The sequence below is a fragment of the Strigops habroptila genome, chromosome 10 (genome assembly GCF_004027225.2).
Source record: "Strigops habroptila isolate Jane chromosome 10, bStrHab1.2.pri, whole genome shotgun sequence".
Lineage (NCBI taxonomy): Eukaryota > Metazoa > Chordata > Aves > Psittaciformes > Psittacidae > Strigops > Strigops habroptila.
The window spans coordinates 35,759,299-35,780,721 of record NC_046359.1 but is presented as its reverse complement, the minus strand read 5'-3'; the positions used below and the strand labels follow the sequence as shown (position 1 = coordinate 35,780,721).

The 21,423-nt window shown below is 40.3% G+C and overlaps 1 protein-coding gene across 2 annotated transcripts in view; it reads left to right on the top strand.

Annotated features, from left to right (window-relative positions):
• The window catches only part of CNIH3 (cornichon family AMPA receptor auxiliary protein 3), an 84,866-nt gene that overhangs the window by 7,614 nt on the left and 55,829 nt on the right, over positions 1-21,423 (top strand). The window contains exons 3-5 of one of the 2 annotated variants that reach the window (XM_030499768.1): positions 7,534-7,632; positions 8,717-8,829; positions 20,544-21,338. In XM_030499768.1, coding sequence (XP_030355628.1) covers positions 21,333-21,338 — 6 coding nt within the window. In that variant the 5' untranslated portion in view covers positions 7,534-7,632; positions 8,717-8,829; positions 20,544-21,332. The remainder of the gene's footprint in view (positions 1-7,533; positions 7,633-8,716; positions 8,830-20,543; positions 21,339-21,423) is intronic. The other variant, XM_030499769.1, reaches the window with a different exon arrangement.

The following is a 21,423-nucleotide window of genomic DNA, read 5'->3' as shown; positions in this document are numbered from 1 at the left end:
GACAAGTGTGTCCTGTTGGAAACACTCAGAGCTGGGAGGCACAGTGGGAAGTAGCTCCAGCTGGAAGGAGGAAAGGGAAGTCTTTGACTTGTGTCAAAGTCTTGTGACTCTTAGGCCTAGCTAGAATCTAATATATGAAGTTCATTAGATAGTAAAGGGTAGTCACTGCTGCTTGATTAGTTTGGTTGCTTTAAAAATATGCACATTCAGATATTCAGCTTGTGCTGATTTATGCTTTGCCAGTGGACATGTATCAGCCTTCTCGTTTCTGAAGACGTATTCATCACGGGCTGTCAAGTTCAGTTGTCATTTTTATTTGCCATTTCTGTTTGTACAGATCAGGCTGTAAATTCTTCTTTCATTTATTTTAGAGGTTTTCATAGGCAGGAATCCTCAGTACTCTTGTATTGTTCTGAGTGACACTGACATGCAAATAAGTAACACTGAAACTTGGAAGAGTGTTAATTAGAAATTATTATAACCTGACTTGGCATTATGGTATCTTGCCAAACTGGCTTTTTATTCTTACGCGTGTCTGATTTGTGTTTGTGGCGGGAAGCTAATGATTTCATGGAATTGTTTGGCTTAATCCTGCTTTCTTTACACTGCAGAAGTTTTATGTGACGAAGAGTAAGTCACATATCAGAATGAGGCTCACGGGGTATGACTTGTGGTGATTATCCCAAATAATATTTGGTATAGATTTCTATTTTAGTAAGTACAGGTCGATAATACATTTGGCCTGTCATTTGTTTACTTAAATGAGATTTACATTAGTGTAAGACTGGCTACACCTATGTGATTCCACTGGCTTCAGTGCAGGTTTTTTGTAATTCTTATTGGTGTGAGGTCACAGTAGGGTCCATTGAAATAAAGCAGCATTTATGGAATGACATCATTAATCAACAACAACATAAGACCCGATTTGTTGTACCTTCTGATCACATTGCCATCCTTGTATCTCTGCAGAAGAAGAGCAATTTAGGTGGCTGTGAACAAAAAGGATTGCTGTGTCTAGCTGGACCAGAATCTCACTTAAAGAGGTCCCTCGGTTAAAAGAGAAGCAGATCTTATCTTTACATCTGTGTGTTCTACACAGACATCAAAAGGCTATTTCTTAAAGTCTTTGAAGCGAGATGGGTCTAACATTTGGCCTACTCCTCCTTCCAGCACCCACAGGGCCACTGGGCTGTGGGCTGGGGCTATGGAAGCGGCGGTCTCCCGCCTTAGCTGGCCTTCCCAGCTGCTTGCCGCGCTAATTAAGCCGGGGTGGAGTGCCCTGATGACACACCTATGCAGCATCTTGTTTTGGAATTAGTTGGTAGGAGTGCTGTGCTGAGCTGTGCAGTCATATCCTACGTTTAACTACAGGTTTATATGAGTAATAAGTCAAGTAGCTAAACCAAAGTTATTCAGAATATTTAGCACAGGTGATGCAAAATACCAACCACTGTGGGACCCTGCTCTGTGGCCAGTGCTGTGTTCAGTAATTGTCAGTGTGGTTTGGCACGTGGGGTTGTGAGCAGCACAGGAGCATTCTCAGTGTGATGCATCATTCTGTCTTTTTTGCATCTCCCGTTTTGAGTAATTCTGTGTAATAGGAAGAATTCCTGGAGGTTATTTTTTCTGCTTCTCTAGGAAAGTATGTGGTAGTAGCCACAATTCGACATTATATTACATTGCATTACTTATGCAATATTTTTAACATCCATGAACCAGTAATCCCTATAGGCCCAGGCAAATGAACCCTATTTTTGCAGATATTTAGTACAAGCATAAAATGAATGTTCGTCCATGCCCCAGTAAGCTTACAGTTTAGAAAGGGGAGACAAAATTGGAAAGTAGCATAAACAGAACAGTATGAATAGAGGGGATTCCACTGTAGTTTTTTTCTTGATGTTGGCATCAGTCTTTCAAACTATTGAAAAGGAAGTTATTATTGAGAAGCGGTGGGAAGGAGAATGGGAAGACAAATAGTGGCCCAATAGTGTGAAGGGAAAGGGTAGAAAGAATAAATTTGAATCAGAGAAGCTTTTGGTAACTGACTTCATAGAAATAATACAATAGCAAGGGGAGAAAAAGCCCATGGTCAAATCACATCAGGAGTCAGTCCAGAATTTCCAAATAGGTTGCTGATGCTTGCTGGCAGCTTTTAACTTCAGCTGGAAGAAAAGAGCCTCTTTTCTCCACAAACCAGAATTAATCTGTAACGCTTTTCTCCTCCAACTCAAGTGACTTGTGTTAAGGGAGCAGCTTTCAGACAAGGACCCTGGATCAAGTCCTGTTTGGGTACAGTGGAAGATTTCCAGCTGTATTTTAAAGCACCATTCACCTCTTGTGTCTGAACTGTTAATTTGCAGTGGGGTCACTCCCAACTTACACTACTGCTAGGACATTAATGGTCTAAGTAACTGCACCTGCTATGTTAATGAAAGCGTGCATAATAGCTCTAGTAATTTAGAAAATTAGGTATTGTGTAGGGGTGGGGAGGAGGAGAGAAGGGTATAAGGGGCGAGAACTTGGTCAAAAGAAATATAGATTTCAGATCACTTGCTGTATTATTACCACTGTTATCAGTGCTGCCAGTATAATGCTTTCAGTATTTTACTGGCTGTATTCAGCTTTGCAGTTGAATGTGTTGAAGAGTGAGAGGGCTTTTTGAGTAAGGAGAGAGGGAATTGGAATAATGTTAATTACAAAAATATATAATCCTCCCTATTCTTTTGATGGCAGTGTTTTAAGATTGTGAGACCAATCCCTAATAGGAGATAGGCCATTAGACATCCCTCAATCAAAATCACAGGAAAACACAACTGGAAGGGACTTGGAGCAATCCATTCCTTGCTCCAGTCTGCAAACACATATACCAGCATGAGTCTTGATAAATATTTGTCTAACCTGTTTTTGAAATCCTTCACAGCCTCCTCATGCAATCTATTCAAGTCCTTAACTATGCCTCCTGTTAAAAAACCATTTCTAACGTCTAATCTAAACCTCCCACCTGCAGTTTACACCCATTACTTCTTATCGTGCCATGCTGGGCATGAAGAACAGCTTAATTCTCTTCCTCTCTGCATCCATCTTTTATGTATTAGATACTGCTTACTAAAAGGCACACACTTTGAGTGTGCCTTTTTGTGTGCATCTGGACTTGGATGAAAATAGGTTAAAGGTAAAAATAAGGGGGGAAAAGAATACATTTCTGGCTGAGACAGTCATTTTAGCCAATGAGGTAGCAAGTGTCTGAAATGGCAGAGTTGGAAAACGCTGGGCAGGGCAGGGTGATTTGCTTAAGGCTATATGGGGCCCTAAACAGAGCGCATAAGAGAGAGGCTGGTGCCTGCCATGTGTTACACATCTCTTACGACAGTGCCCGTCTGGCATTCCTGTCTCAGCTGCCCGTGTCTCAGCCTGTATCTCTCACCCGTCACCTGATCTGTGGCCAGAAACCACGGGTGCTTTTGCTGAGCCTCATTTTCAGGGATTAAGTTAGTTCTCTGCTTCCATTTTTAGTTCTCTCTATTTCCGAAGTCAGAGATGGGTGAGAAAAAGGGGATGGGAAAACTTGAAATGTAGCAGCAGCTACAAGTTGCCCAGCTGGTGACGACAGAGCTAGAACTATGCCCACACTCCTTCAAATCAGCCTTCAAATGCCAAACTCCAGTATATGCCAGGAAATTCCTTCCTCTTTTCTTCTTCACACCTTACAGGGCCTGGCAAAGATCCCAAAAACTCTGTTGTCCAGAATGCTCCCAAACACGAGTCTGACTGATTTCAGCACCTGCTCCAGACCAGTGTCCTCTAGCACGTGTACTGCAGAGGCTTCCCAAGCATCCTGCAGATACTGCGGTGGCCCCAGGCACTTAGGAGCACCAGCCTGCTTGGCATGACACACTTTGACTGTCCACTGTGTCCTCTCCCAAATGTCCACAGCCATGCCAGCCCTTCCTGATGGTATTCATTTGGAGGGTGTGAAGTCTAAACTGAAACTTTATGGTTAGATGGTTTAAATTGCGTAGTATATATAGTAGCCTGTATAATTGTGAATAATTTACTTGGTGCAGCCTGTGCTTTGGATCCATGGAGCAGCTTTCCAGTCCTCCAGATGTAAGGTATAAACGTGGATCTGCAAACTTGAATAGGCACTGATGATACTGGGGTTGCATTTTCTTTTCTGTGATGAAGACCACAAACTTACTTATCAATTAAAAAGCATGACAACTCATATTCTTCTGCTAGCTGTGTGATTCTGAGAGCTGGAACCTGAAGCATAAAGGCTATAGTGTTATGTATACTGGAAAATGTTCAGTCTCTCTTTGAGGGAGTGGGCTTCTTAAAAAATGGAGAGGAAATAACTGATTCTCCTGTTGTGTAATTCTTGAAAGAGGAAGCCTACTGAAACTATTCCTCAAGTCCGTAAAGTTTGGAATTGCCTCATTCCACTCTAGCAGTGAAAATACTTCACAAATGTTCAGTACAACAGGATCTTGGTTGTAGACTAAACTTGAAAAAAAAATCTCTATTTTGCTGTAGTTCCTAAAAGAACACAGTTTGTATTAACTCTGATTTTCATTTTTATCAAGGAAACCATTTCCTCATTTTGGAATGGGGCTGGCTCTTAATATTATTGGTATTATCTCTGACGATAGGAATCTTTTGAAACGAACCTGGAAAAGTCTTCCAAGTGTAGTGTTTACTGTTGATAATTGTGACACCCAGTGGTCATTTAAAGAACCATAAAAACGTAGCGCAGAATGGCTACAGTGAACCTAAAGGCTACACAAAACACTGAGGTTTACACAATAAATGTGTGCTTTTAAAGGTAGTACTTTTTTCCTCGGTAATTTGTACAGATAGTAAAAATAAGCTGGTTTAGGAGTTGTAAGAGTTTCATCCATTTAGTTTGTGTTTTACCATATTTAACAAATATACATATATATTTGTATTTACTTGTACAAAGCTTTTTAATATCTTGTGAGGCTGAGGTCACCACTCCAATAAACCACACTGGATGAATGGCAAGAATTTGCTTTATTGCAGTGAAGTATGAAATGGCTTTTAATTCTTGCTGGCGAGAAGCTGGTTCAGAAGTCTGGGAGATAAAGGGACCTTGTTTCCCCTCCTTTGTTTGCCACTGACTCATTGTGTGGCTTAGAGCAAATTGCTTGTGTGCATGGCTGATAAGTACTTCAGTCAGTGTGTTCATAAAGGTGCAAAGTGTAATTAGTATTAGTCTAGGTGGCATTCACCTCCAACCATTTATGCCATAGTCAAGAATGATTAAATTATATGCTGTGTATAATGTGTCATATTTATACTCCAAAGCATCATATTACTTTATGAGCTGTGTTTTATTACAGAGCACTGGATACAGATTTAGTTCCATATACCTGGTAAATGGGAAATTAAATTCCATTGTTTATAGATTGCTGACCATAAAATATTTACTCTTGGTGGCATGTTTTAAATAAAGGAATACCATCAAAATTCATAATATCTGATTGTGGTGAACTAAGCAGCACATGCCTGTTATATATATTGTTGTATCTACTGTTTGGGAATGCCTCATGGAACTACAGAAGCTTTTTTCTTACACAGCAATAGGAGCAATGTCAAAAGGCATCCACTTATAAACCTGGAGATTAGACAGAGCTGCAAAGTCAGTTATTGCCTAAGGCCCTCTTCTTGGCTGCATTTAGCTGTGTCTATACTGTGTGCCTCAGGAGTGCTCTCCAAGCTCCCTGGATGTGTCTGCCCTGTCTAAATCCAGAACTGGGATGACATCTGAATTCCCACCATTTAATCATCTGTACCCTACCCAGTTTCCATGCAGGGAAACAGCAGCCAGAAAGGGAGCAGTGAGACATTCTGGCAAGTCCTCTCCTATCAGGGTGAGGAGAGAACCAAGACAGACAGACAGACAGACACAAACACGCAAGCTGAAAGGCTTTTACAGCATTACTTTCCAAGAACATAAATATTAACTTTTTCAATTTTTTTTTATTTTATTACCCTCAGTGTTTCATATTTAACAGGATTGCATGAAATATTTAATTGCCACAACCAAAAGGGTATGTCAAAAAAGGTTATAGAAGCACCTCTGCTCTGGAGCCAGGCTGAGAGAGCTGGGCTTGTTCAGCCTGGAGGAGAGAAGGCTCTGGGGAGGCCTTAGAGCAGCTCCAGTGCCTAAAGGGGCTGACAAGAAACCTGGAGAGGGGCTTCTGACAAGGGCCTGTAGGGACAGGACAAGGGGAATGGCTTTAACCTGCCAGAGGGGAGATCGAGATTAGACATTAAGAAGAAATTCTTCCCTGTGAGGGTGCTGAGGCGCTGGCACAGACTTTTCCCAGAGAAGCTGTGGCTGCCCCATCCCTGGCAGTGTTCAAGGCCAGGTTGGACACAGGGGCTTGGAGCAACCTGCTCTAGTGGAAGGTGTCCCTGCCTGTGGCAGGGGGTTGGAACTGGATGAGTTTTAAGGTCCCTTCCAACCCAAACCATTCTGTGATTCTATGAAGATCCTTAAATGTTGAATTTCAGACAAAAATACCTTAAAACAACTGCACATCTTGGAGCTAAATTGGTTTATCATGAAAAGTACAGAGTTTTTATATGTCATTACTTGCATTCCTTTAACATTTAGTAGTCCTGGTTTCACACTCTGTGAACCTTGTGTCCTGATCTTCACAAGGACACAAAGAAAAGGTTAGTTCCTACTCTCAAAAGCTTACAGACTAAAATTCCACAGGTAACAATAGATGGAAATAGATAAAAGAGTGCACCCAAAGAAACTGAAATAATGCTTCATAAAATGCATTGTTTACTATGTAGACTAACAGATTGTCATCTGGTGTTCTTAACTGCAGGGTGAAGAGTGGTTTTGTCTTCCAGCTTCTGATAAGAACAAAAGTACATGACATTATGTTGTTCTAACATAAGAATATATACTGGTGCTTACTGATATACTAACATATGTATACACCTGGTACAATTGTAGTTTAGTTTCTAGGAGACTGTGAATAGATCTTTTGCTCTTTAAACTAACCCTTAAATATGGATATTTGCCACAGAAATTTGTTTGTACTTGGTGTCCTTCCACTGTTTATTCTGTATTTGAATGACTCGAATTCTGGCTTGGGGTCATAGATGCCTGCTCTTGTTTTTCTTTGTATTACATGCAGCTCATTTCAATCGTCCCACTAGTGCAATATTTCATGTTGTTGTTGTTGCTTTTTAGCCTTAAAAAGTTTGATTTTAGTCCCCACAGACTGCATAAATCATGTTAGAAACCAGTTTCTCTTCAACTTTGTTTATAGCATTTTTTGCTAGCCAGCATAAACAAAGCCTCAGGCAATTTGCCATCCTATTCTAGACAGGATGTCTAACAAGTGCAGTAAGTGCAAGATCTTCTGTTTACATTGCGAACTGAATTTCGGGGTTTTTGCTGCCCAGTTCTGTATTCTTTATTCTAAAAGTGTTTTCCCACCGTATGAGGAGAAAGCTGCAACTCACAACGTGCAAATCTGCATTTTTTAGATAAAAGAAGACACAGATACGGGCTAGCTGGCAGAAATGTGTTCCAACACTTGAATTGTAAGAACAAGAGTATGCTAAGAGAAGAAAGAAGTCTGACATGTATGTTGGTATTTACCTTAGTTTATGTGTTGGGAAGAGCATGCCTGGTAGAGCATGAGTAGTGATGTATTTTATCCCTTCCTGCACAGTGGGTCCTGGCATGCACTAGAAGGGAATCTCCTGCTAATTGTTATCAATTGCTATGATGTAGCATGCCAGAGGCTCATGAAGTGTCTGTGATATCTCCCTGAAACCAAATGTTTCAGATACAGACATAAATATCATAAAATACAGTCTTCCCAATAAAGCTACACCCCTACTGATAAGCCGGTGCCCTGAGGTCTAGCGATAATAAGACCTTCTGACTTAAACTGCCACTCTCATCCTTCTTCACACCACCCTTCTGTGACAAACCAGCTCTTCCAGTGCTCAAGTTCATTTCAATAGTTAGAAATCAGCTCCTCGCACTCAAGAACATTGAGGCTTGGCTCTTTGTAAGTGGTGGCTCTGAGATACGCACATTAATATATTAACTTCAGAGCAGCCTCAGAGCCTGGAAGCAGGGTGAGCCACAGTGCTCTGTCGGGAGATCAAAACAAGTGGATCCACCCTCATAATCTTCTTGCACAACCCCTGACATGGCTGTGCGTGGATGGGTTTCACCCTGAAAAGAGGTGAAAAGAGGACAGACTGCTGACTTCCACAACAGTCAGAGGAGACAGAAGTGAATTTTTAGACTTGGCCCCTGCAGCAAGTACACTGAGTAAAATAACAACTATAAAGGATGTAGTAAAGCAAGTTGATTTTGTATCTGGGTGCAACGTTTAATAATTAGTAGGCCAGATTCCTGCCTTCTGGTGTTTTTAGTGTTGAGGTATAAAAATAAAACGAATGGAGTACAAAATGGGATTTCTGGATGGTGGGAGTGAGCAAGATTTTTTAAAGGATGTTTGTTTAAGTGCTACTACAGCAGATGTAATACAGATCATACCATCTCTCCAAGTCACAGGAGTTCAAGACATGAAAATGGCCGTTTAGGACTTGTGTGTCTAAGTGTCAGAGAAGCTGGATAAATTCTTTTCTCTTGAAGTTGAAAAACCTTCTCAGACCCTAAAAATGACAAAAATTTCACTTTGTTCCCCAGAAAACCTTTCCAGAACAGTCATCAACTCATAGTTCCAATGTCAGTCCTAAGAGCCTTTGAACACCAGGAGAATATGAAAGGATGAAGCATCCTCTGGCGCACATCTGTTTGAGGTACAGCACAATGTCACTTTAGCACAGTGTTTTCAGGAATACAGGCACTGGTCTCAGTCACTAAATACCCCTGTGGTGGCAAGACAGGACTGTCCCTTCTCTGTGGTTTTTACACGGTTTTGTTTTCATCTTCAAGCACAGATAGCAAAGGGAGGAAGTAACTGACTGACTGATTCATTGCTGTGACTACTGAACAAAGGCACCTTTAAAGAAATGTCTTTGAGAATCAATAGACAAAATTACCAGTTGTTAGCCCACTGTTGATTTACAGTAGAAATTCACCTAGACATTCTTCCTTGAAAAGTCCTGTCTGCCGCTCTGCAGGGGCTCCGATGGGGCATTGTAGCTTTGTTTCATCATCCCTTATGTTGTGTAGTATTCCGGAAGTACAGGGAAGAGGCAAGAAACCAATGGAGAAATTAAAACAGTTAGGGATGTACAATCTCAGCCATTGATTACAGCAGGATTTCAACCCAGCTGTGGTGGAAATGTGCTCTATGGTTTTGGACAAGCCATTGTACCTGTTGGCACCTCACACTTTTATATGATTTAGGCCAGAAGTTTCATCATTAGCCTAAGCCAATCTAAGACTGTATGCTGCCACAAGGACATTCCTCCCCCTTCTTACATCAGACCAGCCACTCACATGATGATACAATAAACTGATCCAACCGAAAACCAGCCCTGGGAGAAAAAATGAGAGATTAGTTTTTAATTAAGTCTGGAAGTTAAGCAAGCCCTGTGTGCCACGAGACAAGTTGCTGGTGCTAACAAAATGGATGGACTGCGAACTAGAAGGAAGGAGAGGATAGATAACTGCTCTTAGCAGCAGTGAGATTCTGCGGGTCAGTCTCCTTTAAGTGGGTACATCTGCTTTAGCATGCAGTGTGGCCCATGAAGATTTGCTCTGTAGAGAGAAACAAGTTGTGTTGCTGTCCCAACAGCTGTGCTGCCTGCGTTGGAGAGGTTTTACTCTAGGCTTGTCCCATGCAGGACCTTGGTGTATTGAGTACACTCCTGAAGCACATTTTCCAGTTTAGTTAATACAAAAGCTTATGTAGATGCACTCAGTATGTGCCTGGGTGTACCACTGGTTGGCACTAAGATTTTTTGAGACCTCTAGATCCTACCATAATACAAAAGTATTTAGAGTCTATTTAAACTCTCTATTTAGAGGTGAGAGGCAGGAATGCAGCAGACCCATTGTTGAGCGAGGAAAGAGACCACACGGATTTCATGTGTTTTTATGTCCACAAAAGACTGAATCCTGCTTCCAAGCAATGGAGTTGTGCCAAGGCTGAAGCTCAGGTCTCTCTGCAGTTCCCACTGGTGATGGTGCACTTGATGCTTTTCCCCTGTTTGTGATCATTGCTGTACCAACATACAGCTCTGCTTTTCTCAGCTCCTGGATGCTTCCTGTGGACTCACACTCTAGTTTAAATGTGCCTTTTTGGGCAGCATCTTTAATTTACCCTTTGGGGGTGCTTTGTGCAGTTCAGTGCAGTTAGCACTTACTACCATATTTCACCGGTCACTCTGGCAGCAGAAGGAAAGACAGCAGGGGGCACCAAATCTGCATAATTCGGTTAAATGACAGCACCCAAGGCCACGTTCCGCATACCTGCGATTTCCTAAGATACCTCTTTGGTTCTCAGGAGCCACAGTGGTGAAAATGGGGGTCAGATTTCCACAAATGTGGAAATCCAGGCCTGTAGCAAACCTTTCTCCTGCCAGTTGTCATCCCACTCCCTTCCATACTTGGTGCTGTAGGCTCCAGAGCCTGTGTCCAGGAAGATGCTCTCTCTAATACTAAATTCAAGAATGTGTTTGTATTGGCAGAATTGGATTAACTGAAGGCTTTGCCTTTCAGTTCCAAAGTGTGCTGATATTGGATAATAGGAAGAAGTTCTTCCCTGTGAGGGTGCTGAGGCGCTGGCACAGGGTGCCCAGAGAAGCTGTGGCTGCCCCATCCCTGGCAGTGTTCAAGGCCAGGTTGGACACAGGGGCTTGGAGCAACCTGCTCTAGTGGAAGGTGTCCCTGCCCGTGGCAGGGGGTTGGAGCTGGATGAGCTTTAAGGTCCCTTCCAACCCAAACCAGTCTGTGGTTCTATGACTGGCATTATGAAAAGATTTTATGCTGAAATCAGCGTTGGACTCCTAAAGAACTCTCAATGGCTGTGCAAAATGTTTTCAAGCCTAGAATAAGTGATGTCGCTTAACTCTGCCTCTGTTCTTTTGCAGAATATGGAATTCAGCTTCCTTACGACTTCCTTTTTAATAAAAAAATCCTCTGCAAAATAAAAATGAAACACAACATGGCAGGGGCCTGGAACTAGGTGATCTTTAAAGGTCTCTTCCAACCTAAACCTTTCTATTATTCAATGATTTAGAGTGTGTTGGGTAAGGTAGTGAGTCTCTGGTTTGTAATTTATAACCAAAATCTAGCTAACAGTCTAGTCTTAGACCTTAAATGCAGCGTACATGACATTTTCTAATGTAGGTTTAGGAAGCATTGTTTGGTTGACATTTTTACTTGACTATTAATGTAGTGTTGGGAACATGCAAATTTAGCAACATATTTTAATGTCTTTACCAATAGGAGAGTATTTCTAATTTCTAATTTAAATCACTTCTTGTAATTTAAGACCATTACATTTTATTCTATCTGTAGTGGGCAGAGAATATTATATTCTGTCTCCACATTCACTACCCCTTTACATTTTTGACTGCATGTTCTCATGCATGTCTTCAGAGTTTTCTTTAGGTGAAACGAGCTCAATTCTTTGTGTTTTATCTTAGAGGCTGTGTTTTACATCTGTAGTATCTCCTGAATTATCTCCAACTGGTGCACGTAGTTTTCACAAGTGCAATGTCCAAAAATCTGATTACTTCACATCTTCAGTGCTACATTTTGGCTTATGTATCCTGGTACAATGTTTTCTGCGTTCATTCCAGATTGATGCTATCGACTCATGTTCAGTTTGTGATAAAACATGCAGGTATTTTGCTGAGGACTGCTGCGTCGTGTTGTGCAAATGCAGCTGGTTTTGCTATTCATGATTCACTGTCAAAATGGAAGGATTTTGCACACACGATCGAGTAGGATTCTACCTCGGGTCTAGCACTAGTCAAAACTTCCATTAATATTTTGGATAACGCAGTAGAGAGGATTATTAAATACCATTCAGCTATCAGCTGCAGAGGATCCCTTCACCACCTCTGAAAGGGTAGGATGCAAACTGAAAATCATCATGACAAGTTAAGAAATCAGTGTGAAAAGTAACGCAACTCAACAACGAAAAACAAGAAGTACTGCATTTAGGTAGGAATAACTAAATACACAAGATTAAGAGTGGGAACAATCAGACAGCACTGTGAAAAAGTATCAGAATCACAGAGTTAGCATATATGGCTTTAGTTGCTCATTCTTTTTCCCAAGACCTGCTACTTTGCTATAGAAAGAATTCATTTAATTTCATACAAGTTTACCCTGATTCATCATTGGTCCTTGCTAGTTTTTTGCTTGCTCTCTTCTGGGTACTTGTTTAAATTAACAAAAAAATAATGGAATAAATAAACATGCCACAATATTTATCATTCCCAGGCTATGCCCTTTTCTGAAGATGGTTTTTACCTTTAACAATCTTCTGGAACCTCATCTGTCTCTCAGGATTTCTCACTCTGAGATTATAGCAACTTTTAAATTATAAACCACACTGGAAATGTGCCAGTCTCCTTAGGTAAATGTGCTTTCCGGTAGGGAAATTTCATGCATATCTCAGACTGTCTCATAATGTTCTGTAGTATTTAATAAACATTTTTATTGCTGTCAAAGATAGTAAAATATTAGTTATTATTGTGAAAAAGCACTTTTTCACAATGCATATAGATACCATAAAACTTGCATATTGAAGCAGAACCTCATTTAAGAAGTTGTTTAGACAGAAGAGTAAATATGAAGACACGTGGTGATCTACTTTCACAATATAATATGACAGTAAATTCAAACACCTCGAATTTGAGGCCCAAAATTGTAGGGTTTGGAATTTACATCTGATGTTAACAAAAGAGACTGCATAAAATGAGTTTATACAACTCATGGTTGGTGCTGCTTTGGACTGAAATGCAGTCAGACGATTGCTTTTAGCTTACCTGGAGACTCCCTCCAATTTGGTTTCACATCTTTCCTCTGAATTCAAACAAGCTGAATGTATCTTTGCCTTGCAGCCCAGTTAAGGTAATGTTCCTATGACTCAAGTTTCTAAGCTGAAAGTTCCTTCTTCTTAAGGAAGACTCTGGTTGTGTAGTGGGAAAAACGGAAGATGCCAGGCAGCTTTCATGCACTTCTGTAGCTAACAGAGACAACAGTTTTATTTTTGCTTCTCACGAGTCAGCAAATCAATTTCATTCATTTTAAAACTCTCCCTCTGGTTTCTAAGAAATGAAAGCAAGAATATGTTGCTAAACATGTGGGTAAATATACTTCACTTAAAGCAGCTCGCAGCTGCCTGTGCCTTTGGCAGAATACTGTTAAATTACACCTTAGAAAACACAGTTTTTTCTCAGAGAAACAGTCAGTTTTATGAGCATATTTTTATTGAATTCAAAGCAAGTCCTACACCTGTTAATAAAGAATATTGATCAAATCAAAGAATTGGAAACAATGTAATGTGTTTGGGTTTAATTCAGACCTGGCAGCCCTGCAGGGTGAAATAACCAATGTAGGATAATTTTGGAATGGGTAAAAGCATAGACGCTCCCCAGTACAGTTGCTGGATGTGAGTGTGGAGGTGCCATTTGTTGGAGCAGAAGAGTAATTATGTCTTTATTCCTCTTTGCTTGCACCAAGATGATTAGCAGGGGAATCTCATCGTGCTGGGTACACTTCTGAGTTCTGCAAGGCAGACACTTTCCTGGTAAGAATTGGGTTTGCTTATTTCATACAGTCTGGTGAACAAGCATCAGAGGACAACTTCTCTCGGTTGCTGTGTCAGCCTCAGTGCAGTGTGGGCACACCTTGCCGCTCTCAGCTATCTTAGTTGCTCAGATGAGTAGTTAGTTGGTAGGTGGATCAAACTGTTCACTCAGCTACTTAAGCTCATTTACAGTAATTCTACCTTCTTCCTTGGGATGCACTAGTCCCTCCTCTTCAAGCTGAAAATGAACTCAGTAATGCCATCTGTGGACATGGATCATCTTAATTAATTTTCCTAGTGGCTTTTGTGATACACTTTTTTTCTTGCTGGGCATCTATTACCCTGCTAGTCACCTCCAAGCCACCTCCCCTCTTTATGGGCATTTTAACAGAAGAGAGTTAATAGGAATCCACATTGGGTGTGAATTTCCAGTTCACTAATTCAGACTATTCTTGTTGGAGACACTTCAGTGTTACAGGTAAAATAGCTTATTGTACTTTCAAAGCAAGATTGTGTTCTCCTGGCAGGACAAAGTGGCCTTAGTGGGAAATAGGGCAGCTAAGTTGCAGTGCTTGGAAATTTATACCCTAATCATCACAAAGTAGATTCTCCATCTGGGCCAGAACAAATATATGAAGAATACTCAGGAGGTTGTCCAGTGTGTTACCTTTTCCTGCAGTATGACCTCCACTGAAAGCATGTGTTTTGTCTGGTCATGTTCAGATCATCACAGTGGAAAACTCTTCCACGGTTCAAATCAGCAAAAAAGCTTTCTCATTTTCAGTTATCTGGATGTTTAAGGTACCTCTCAGAAGGTAGCATACATATATACATGTTAGTAACAACAGGAACTGAGAGATCATGAACATGAATTGGAAATGCCAGTACTGCTTAAATGTCATCTTTGCTTCCATTTCAAGCCTGAATCTGCCAGCTTGATTAGCTTTGCTTAACTGAACAGTTTTGTTTATGTTGTTTCAATGGATGTGGAATTATTGCCACTAAAAGGAATGCTTCAGAATCCAAAATAACCCCTCACCTAAATACTTGCTGAAAAAAATACTTTTCTTTTAGATAACCATGTCCACAAAGAAAACCTGCCAGGAGTCAGTTTGATTTTGAGACTTGCTTTACTTGCAATCTAAAGCAAACTCTTAGAATATCTGTTAGGGGAAAAAAGAAAAATTAAAGAAGTTCATTCTCATTATGTGCTATTTCACATCAGTTTATAGGTGAACAGTTCATGTAACCCAGTCAGCAAGAAACACATATATAGCAGCTACCCCTCTAAATCAATTAGCTGGCTGATGTCAAGGCAATTACATTAATATAAGGCTGTTTCAAGTTCAAGGAGAAGAGTGCTTAGTTTCTCTATAGGAGAACTAAATGCCTTGAGCTGAGAAACAGATTTTATGTGTGTGCACGCAGTACTTGTGAGTCATGATAGTTTCTTAAAGGCTGTTTAACTTTCTGAAGTTGACATGAGTCATTGTTCTCTTCCCAGGTAATGAGTAGTTAAGATCACATTTAGCTCTTCCATTTCTCTAGTAATCTCTGAGACTTGCATTTCATTGATCTTCCTCTGAACTGCTTCAGAGTTCTGAGTGACAAGTAAAGGCTTTAAGAAATAACACAAGATAGCTCCATTTGGAGAGCATGGATGACTAGAGCTGGCACACATTACTGCTCAGCCACTTTTGTCTCAGAAATAAAAGTGACAGTTTAAGAAAAGAAAGCATCCCATATCCTTACTGATTACTGTAGGTACAAAACACATGCGAGTTGGAAAAAAGGCAACTCTGAATGCCATAGACTTTGTATTAACTTCCCAAAATAATCCAAACAAGGAAGAATTTTTACTTGCAACATCGCAATCACTGTTTCTCCTAGCTATTCCAAGAGTTAAATGGATTATTTCAGATGGCATTCTGAATGTTTACTAAAGATCTAGACCCAAACTTTCATTATCTGACTCTTACGGTTTAGGCGAGTTTATTTAGATGCTTCAAGATAACAGAAAGAAAAAGAAGACAGAACATGGTTTAGGATATTTGTGATATAAAATGCACTGGTACCTTCAACCAGGATTTCAAACCTTTCCTGTTTTCTTCTTCAGAAGAGATGGGTATGTCACAGAGAATCACCTTGTTTTGCTGGTTCTGCTTCAGACTGGAGATATTTTATATGATGTTAAAACCAGGATGGCTAATGTATTAAAGGTTTATATTTAGAATAGGAATGATCTTTCAGCACAGCATTCTCATGAGACTCTTTGCTAAACATGTTCCCACTCCCCCATTGCCACCTCCAACCTTTTCTTCTGGTATTTTTCCAATTTGCAATATGAGTTCTTCACTTCTTGTTGTCAAATGCTAAAATAGTTTTTATAAGGGATTTAGCTGAACTGACTAGAAATCCTAGGTGATACAGAATGCTACAATCATTAGTTTAACTCCTTCAGTTAAAAATATCCCTATTTATGGGGTTTACATTTTCTCTCTGGTATAATATGAGGAATATGTTTCAAATTTACAAAAACTTAGGGCATCAGTTTGGACAATCTTTAATTAAATTCAGCATTTGATACTGATTTTTGTTATTGATATGCTAATAATACAACTTGTGCCCTTTAAACAGAGGTCAGTAAAACCTGATGCTAATTTAGCAGAGGTAGAAGACGAGGAGGCAGGGATATAAGGGTCCTGAGCTGATGGCAATCAGTGCATTAGTACTGTCACTGCAGTGCATGCCACTGTACATCTGCATAAACTCTTCTTCCTTTCACATCACAGATGTACCCACTTCACATAAAACTGCATCAAATGTGAAAACACTTCTTTTTCTGAATAAATTAATTGAATGTTTATGTCTTCATTAGTCAACACTGTTATTAATGCAGACCATATTGTAACCATTTATGCATGCAAGTTAAAAATTACTAACACCATTAATTCAGTTAGAACACAGATGTAGGTTTGGTGAAATACTGAATTTTTCTAAACTATAGCAAAGACACCAGGCCTTGGTTTACTCCACCAGATTGTTGTTTTCTGGACAGCAGGGATGAACTTTCAATAGCAGTCTCAGTATAAAGAGGAAGAGCATTTGATTTAATATGAGAGAATTTTGAAGGGTGTCGCATACTTGACTTCGTTCTGACTTCTCTGTTCAGAATGATGGAGCCATGAGGTGTGATCTGATACAGCCTGCAATGGGTGTGAGCAACCAGCAGGGCTTGTAGATGACCAGAATATATCAGGCTCTGGGGTGGAAAAAAATCAAACACCATTACATCAGAAGAATTTAGCCCACAGTGTTATTTCAGTGTTTGGACAAATGCATGTCTTATGCAAACTGTCTTAATAGCATAGCTAGCTCTGCAAGATCTTCAGTGACTGGTGAAGGCTTTCTCATAGGTTACTTAGAAAATTTGTTATTCCATTGTCATTCCTCTGGTGGAATTCAGTTATTTAGAATTGATAAAGTTGGAGCCCACTCTCTCCCCAGCACAGACCCAAGTCACATTCCTTCTTTGCAATGTTAGCCAGAATTACTTGTGTGAAGTTTCCATGTATTGGTTTGAAGCAAAACAGGTAATGTCAAAGGCAATTAAGACATGTTATTTTGCCAATGGGAGGACTTCACACCTGGAAGTAAGATGAACATGACTTCTGCTGTTGCCATGAATAATTATGGTCTTTGGCTACTTCTAATCCTTCTGAAAAATTCACACATAATTATTAGAGATCTGTTGAAATTAAGCAAATTCTTTCCCCATTCAGTTTCACTGGTTGTGCTTTAAAGCAGGACCTCCCCTGCCACTGCTATTTGCACTTGCTTTTGCTACTCTATCTTGGAACCCAGAGCAGAGATCCTGTCTTTCTGGAGTGCTTAGTATCCTGTCAGATAGTTCATCACTGAGGCGGAAGCAGTCTCAATGAATTCCCAGGAGGCAAAAGCTGAATTTGGAGGAAATGAGGAAGTGGGAGGAGTGGATGCACTAGGCTAAGATGATGAACTAGCAAGAAGATAAGAGAAAGAAAGATTGATGGGAAAGAATTGTGTGACGGAGAGGCGAGGAAGCTGGGGAAATAGGGCAGAAAAGCATAGCTTAGGAATTAAGAGGTACAGTGACATCTATGCTCACAAAATCATTCCACTAACCCTGCAGATAATGGAAAAAGTCCTAGATTCCCTTTTGTCAAACACTCTTCTATTAACTAGCAGATTATGAAGTGTCAAGATGTGTATCATCCCTCTGTGGTGCCAGTTATCAAAGCATGAGACTGAGTTCATGTTACTGAGATCACCTAGTTCAAGTGAGTGATCTAAGTTGCAGATCTGAAGCTCCAATTTTGCAGTGGCCACTATAAGCATGAGTGTGATAGTGTGTAATTCTGATATTGGCTGGCAAGTGAATAGCAGAAGCAAAGCAGTACAGCATCATGCTCTGAACAGTCCTATTTTGCTATTTAGGAACATTTCTGTATTGCATAGTAGTGTATGCTTTTATAACTGGATTTCAGTAATTAAACATGGAGCTCATAGTCTGACAGGAACCTTTTGAAATTCAACAAGGACCAATGTAAAGTCATGTACTAGGGAAGGAGTAAGCCCTGGCAGTGATACAGGCTGGGAACTGACAAGTCTGCTGAAAACAACCTGAGACAGGCAGTGGAACAGCTTACCCAGAGAGATTTGGCCAGCTCTGTCTTTGGAGGTTTTCAAGACTTGACCAGATGAAGGTTTGAGAAACTAGTCTGACCTTGCATTTGGCCATGCTTTGAGCAGGAGGTTTGACTAGAGACCTCCTGAGGTCCCTTCCAACATAAACTTTCCTATGATCCTATGATAATGTAGTTAAAGTTTATTCAAACAGTTCGTAAAAAAGAAGGTAGGCACAGTATCCTTGCTAACAGCTGGTGAAATGATGTATTTATTCACCTCGCAGTAAAATGAGATTATTATCAGTGGGTTTGGGAACTATCATATTCCCAGTGTCTGAAAATAAGACTTCATTAACAAAATGTCACTTGTCTTTAATACTGCAAAGGTAACCTTTTGAAAATGAACTGACCATGAAGTAACAGTTGTTTCATTTGGAATCTGTACATAATCTGAAATAATAATGCATAAGAGTATGAAATGCTTTTATAAATCTCTGTGAGATATTAGCAGTAAAGCCCAATGATGGCAATTTGTGTGCAAGAGTTGTTAATAATTTAAAATTGCTTAAGGTTCACAAAAGAGATAGTCAGATGTGTTATTAAAATATACTTAATCTAATGAATGAGAATTCCCTACTGTAATTAACAGAATGGCTTTTACTCTAACAGTCACTCAGTAATATGTTACACTGAAAACTATACATGGTAACAATAACATATGAATCATAAAACTATGAACCACGTTGGCTGAGGGCATACCACCTTGTTGGTGGATTTATGGTGATTTTAGCCTCTCACTTCAGGGACTAGCGGTGTTATAAAGACTTGTCCTTTAGGTTTTTACAGTTGTGGAACTTGCTGGGGAGTTGAAAGGACTCGTTAGCAGTCTCTTCTCATCTCTGATGCTGTTCTATAAATTAACCACAGGAAATTTCTTTCAGTACCTTCAAATTCTTTCATTATCTAGCACGAAAGGTCATTTCATATGAAATCAAGTGCTCCAATATCTGCTAACGTAAGGACATCCTGAACTCATAGATCTAACTAAATCTATTTTCACTACATATATAGGAACACTGGATGTCATTTGGAGGGCAGTCTGTTGCTCACCAGATGTACTCCTTTGTTATTATTCATCTAGTGACTGAATTTTTATGGTCCCTTCATAGAGGTCCCCACAAAGTAAAGTCATCCTTAACTAAAAATTCCCAAATCCTCTCTGTCTGTGCTTTGACCTGTCATAATATTTGCAGAGTGATAGCTTTGAAAATCAGCATCTCAGTAGCAGTTGTACAGAAGCAGCACCACCATCTATCCTCTTGTGATGACTCTGTATGAAATTGGGATTGGACTGTACTGCAGAAAAAGGTCTGCTTGATTCTCTAATTCCTTCAGGAACCTGAACTCACATTTCCAATAAATATGCATGGTAAAGACAAATACTTTCTGTTCACAAACACCAAATCCAAACCACAAAACATGCTTCAGTGCAAAGTGTAGCATTCCAAAGTTGAATCTGCTCAAATACAGCAAAGACCCTTATTTTTTTGTAAAAAGCTCTTTCTCCAGAAGTTTTACAAGCACACTGTCATGATCTGTTTGTGGGTATTCTGGGATACAGCCTACAAAAAACCAGTTCACGTAAAAACTTTGCTAGGAACTATCGTGAAGTTTGAAGTACCTTTTGTGACCCATCAGCAAATACATTTAGAAGAAATAGCCTCTGGTTAAAGGTGAGAGGAGAGAATCATAGAATCATAGAATGGTTTGGGTTGGAAAGGACTTGAAGATCATCTAGTTCCAACCCCCTGCCATGGGCAGGAACACCTCACACTAGACCATGTGGCCCAAGGCTCTGTCCAGCCTGGCCTCGAACACTGCCAGGGATGGAGCATTTACCACTTCTTTGGGCAGCCTATTCCAGCGCCTCAGCACCCTCACAGTAAAGAACTTCTTCCTTATATCCAACCTAAACTTCCCCTTTATAAGTTTGAACCCATCACCCCTTGTCCTATCACTCCAGTCCCTGATGAAGAGTCCCTCCCCAGCAACCTTGTAGGCCCCTTCAGGTACTGGAAGGCTGCTATGTGTTTTACACTCTGAACATGAATTCATTTTCCATTTCTTACAGACTTTTTACTTGGTCTGAAATTCATCTCCATGCTTCAGCTTTCTGAGTATTTTCTGATGCTGCAACCCAGGTTACACATGTATGCAGCAGGGTGAGAGCATCAGTCACTTCTGGGAATGGCTTGGGAATACACTACCTGGAGGAAGCACGAGCATTTGTTGAAATTCTGAAGACAGAAGAACAAAAGATGAGGTGCTAAATCTGAGGCTGAGGCTGCTAAAACGAGCTGCTGAGCACTGGAGAGCTGCAGAACCTCTGAGCCTTTTATTTCCAGTAACAGAAAAGAAACCCAGGTTTGTCTCAAGACGTGGATGTCATTTTATTTTGGGAAGTGTTAAAATAACAGTTTTGAAAGCAAAAGTTTCTAAAGGTGGTTATTCTCTGTATTTGTCTGGTTTTCCTATTCCAGGTCCCTTCAGCTGATAATGCTACATCCTCAGGTCCCACACCCTCCATCCTGGCCTCTGTGACACACATTATTTCAATTGAGCACAGCTGGGTGCTGGACTGTAATTTCTCATGCAGCTAGGACCACATCCATCAGTTTATTGATGGATCAGAAGGTTAGAACCAGCACCTTAGAAGTGGATGGGGAGCTAACAGACTGATGTTTTTGCTGTGTTCACAGGGGCTTAAACTAGAGAGAAAAGGGTCAGGCACATCCATATTATTTTCACCTTTTGCCTCAGATGCCACGGTTTGCAGTAGTTTCTCTCAGAAACGACAAAGGAGCAGCTCCCTGCTATGAGGTCCTCATGCCACAGAGAGCTGTAATGAGTTTGTATCAAGATGGAGGTAAGGAAGACTTTTTAGTGATTACTGAGACAAATTTCAGAGATTTATTGAGTGAAGGGTATATCTTTCCATCACTTAAATATCT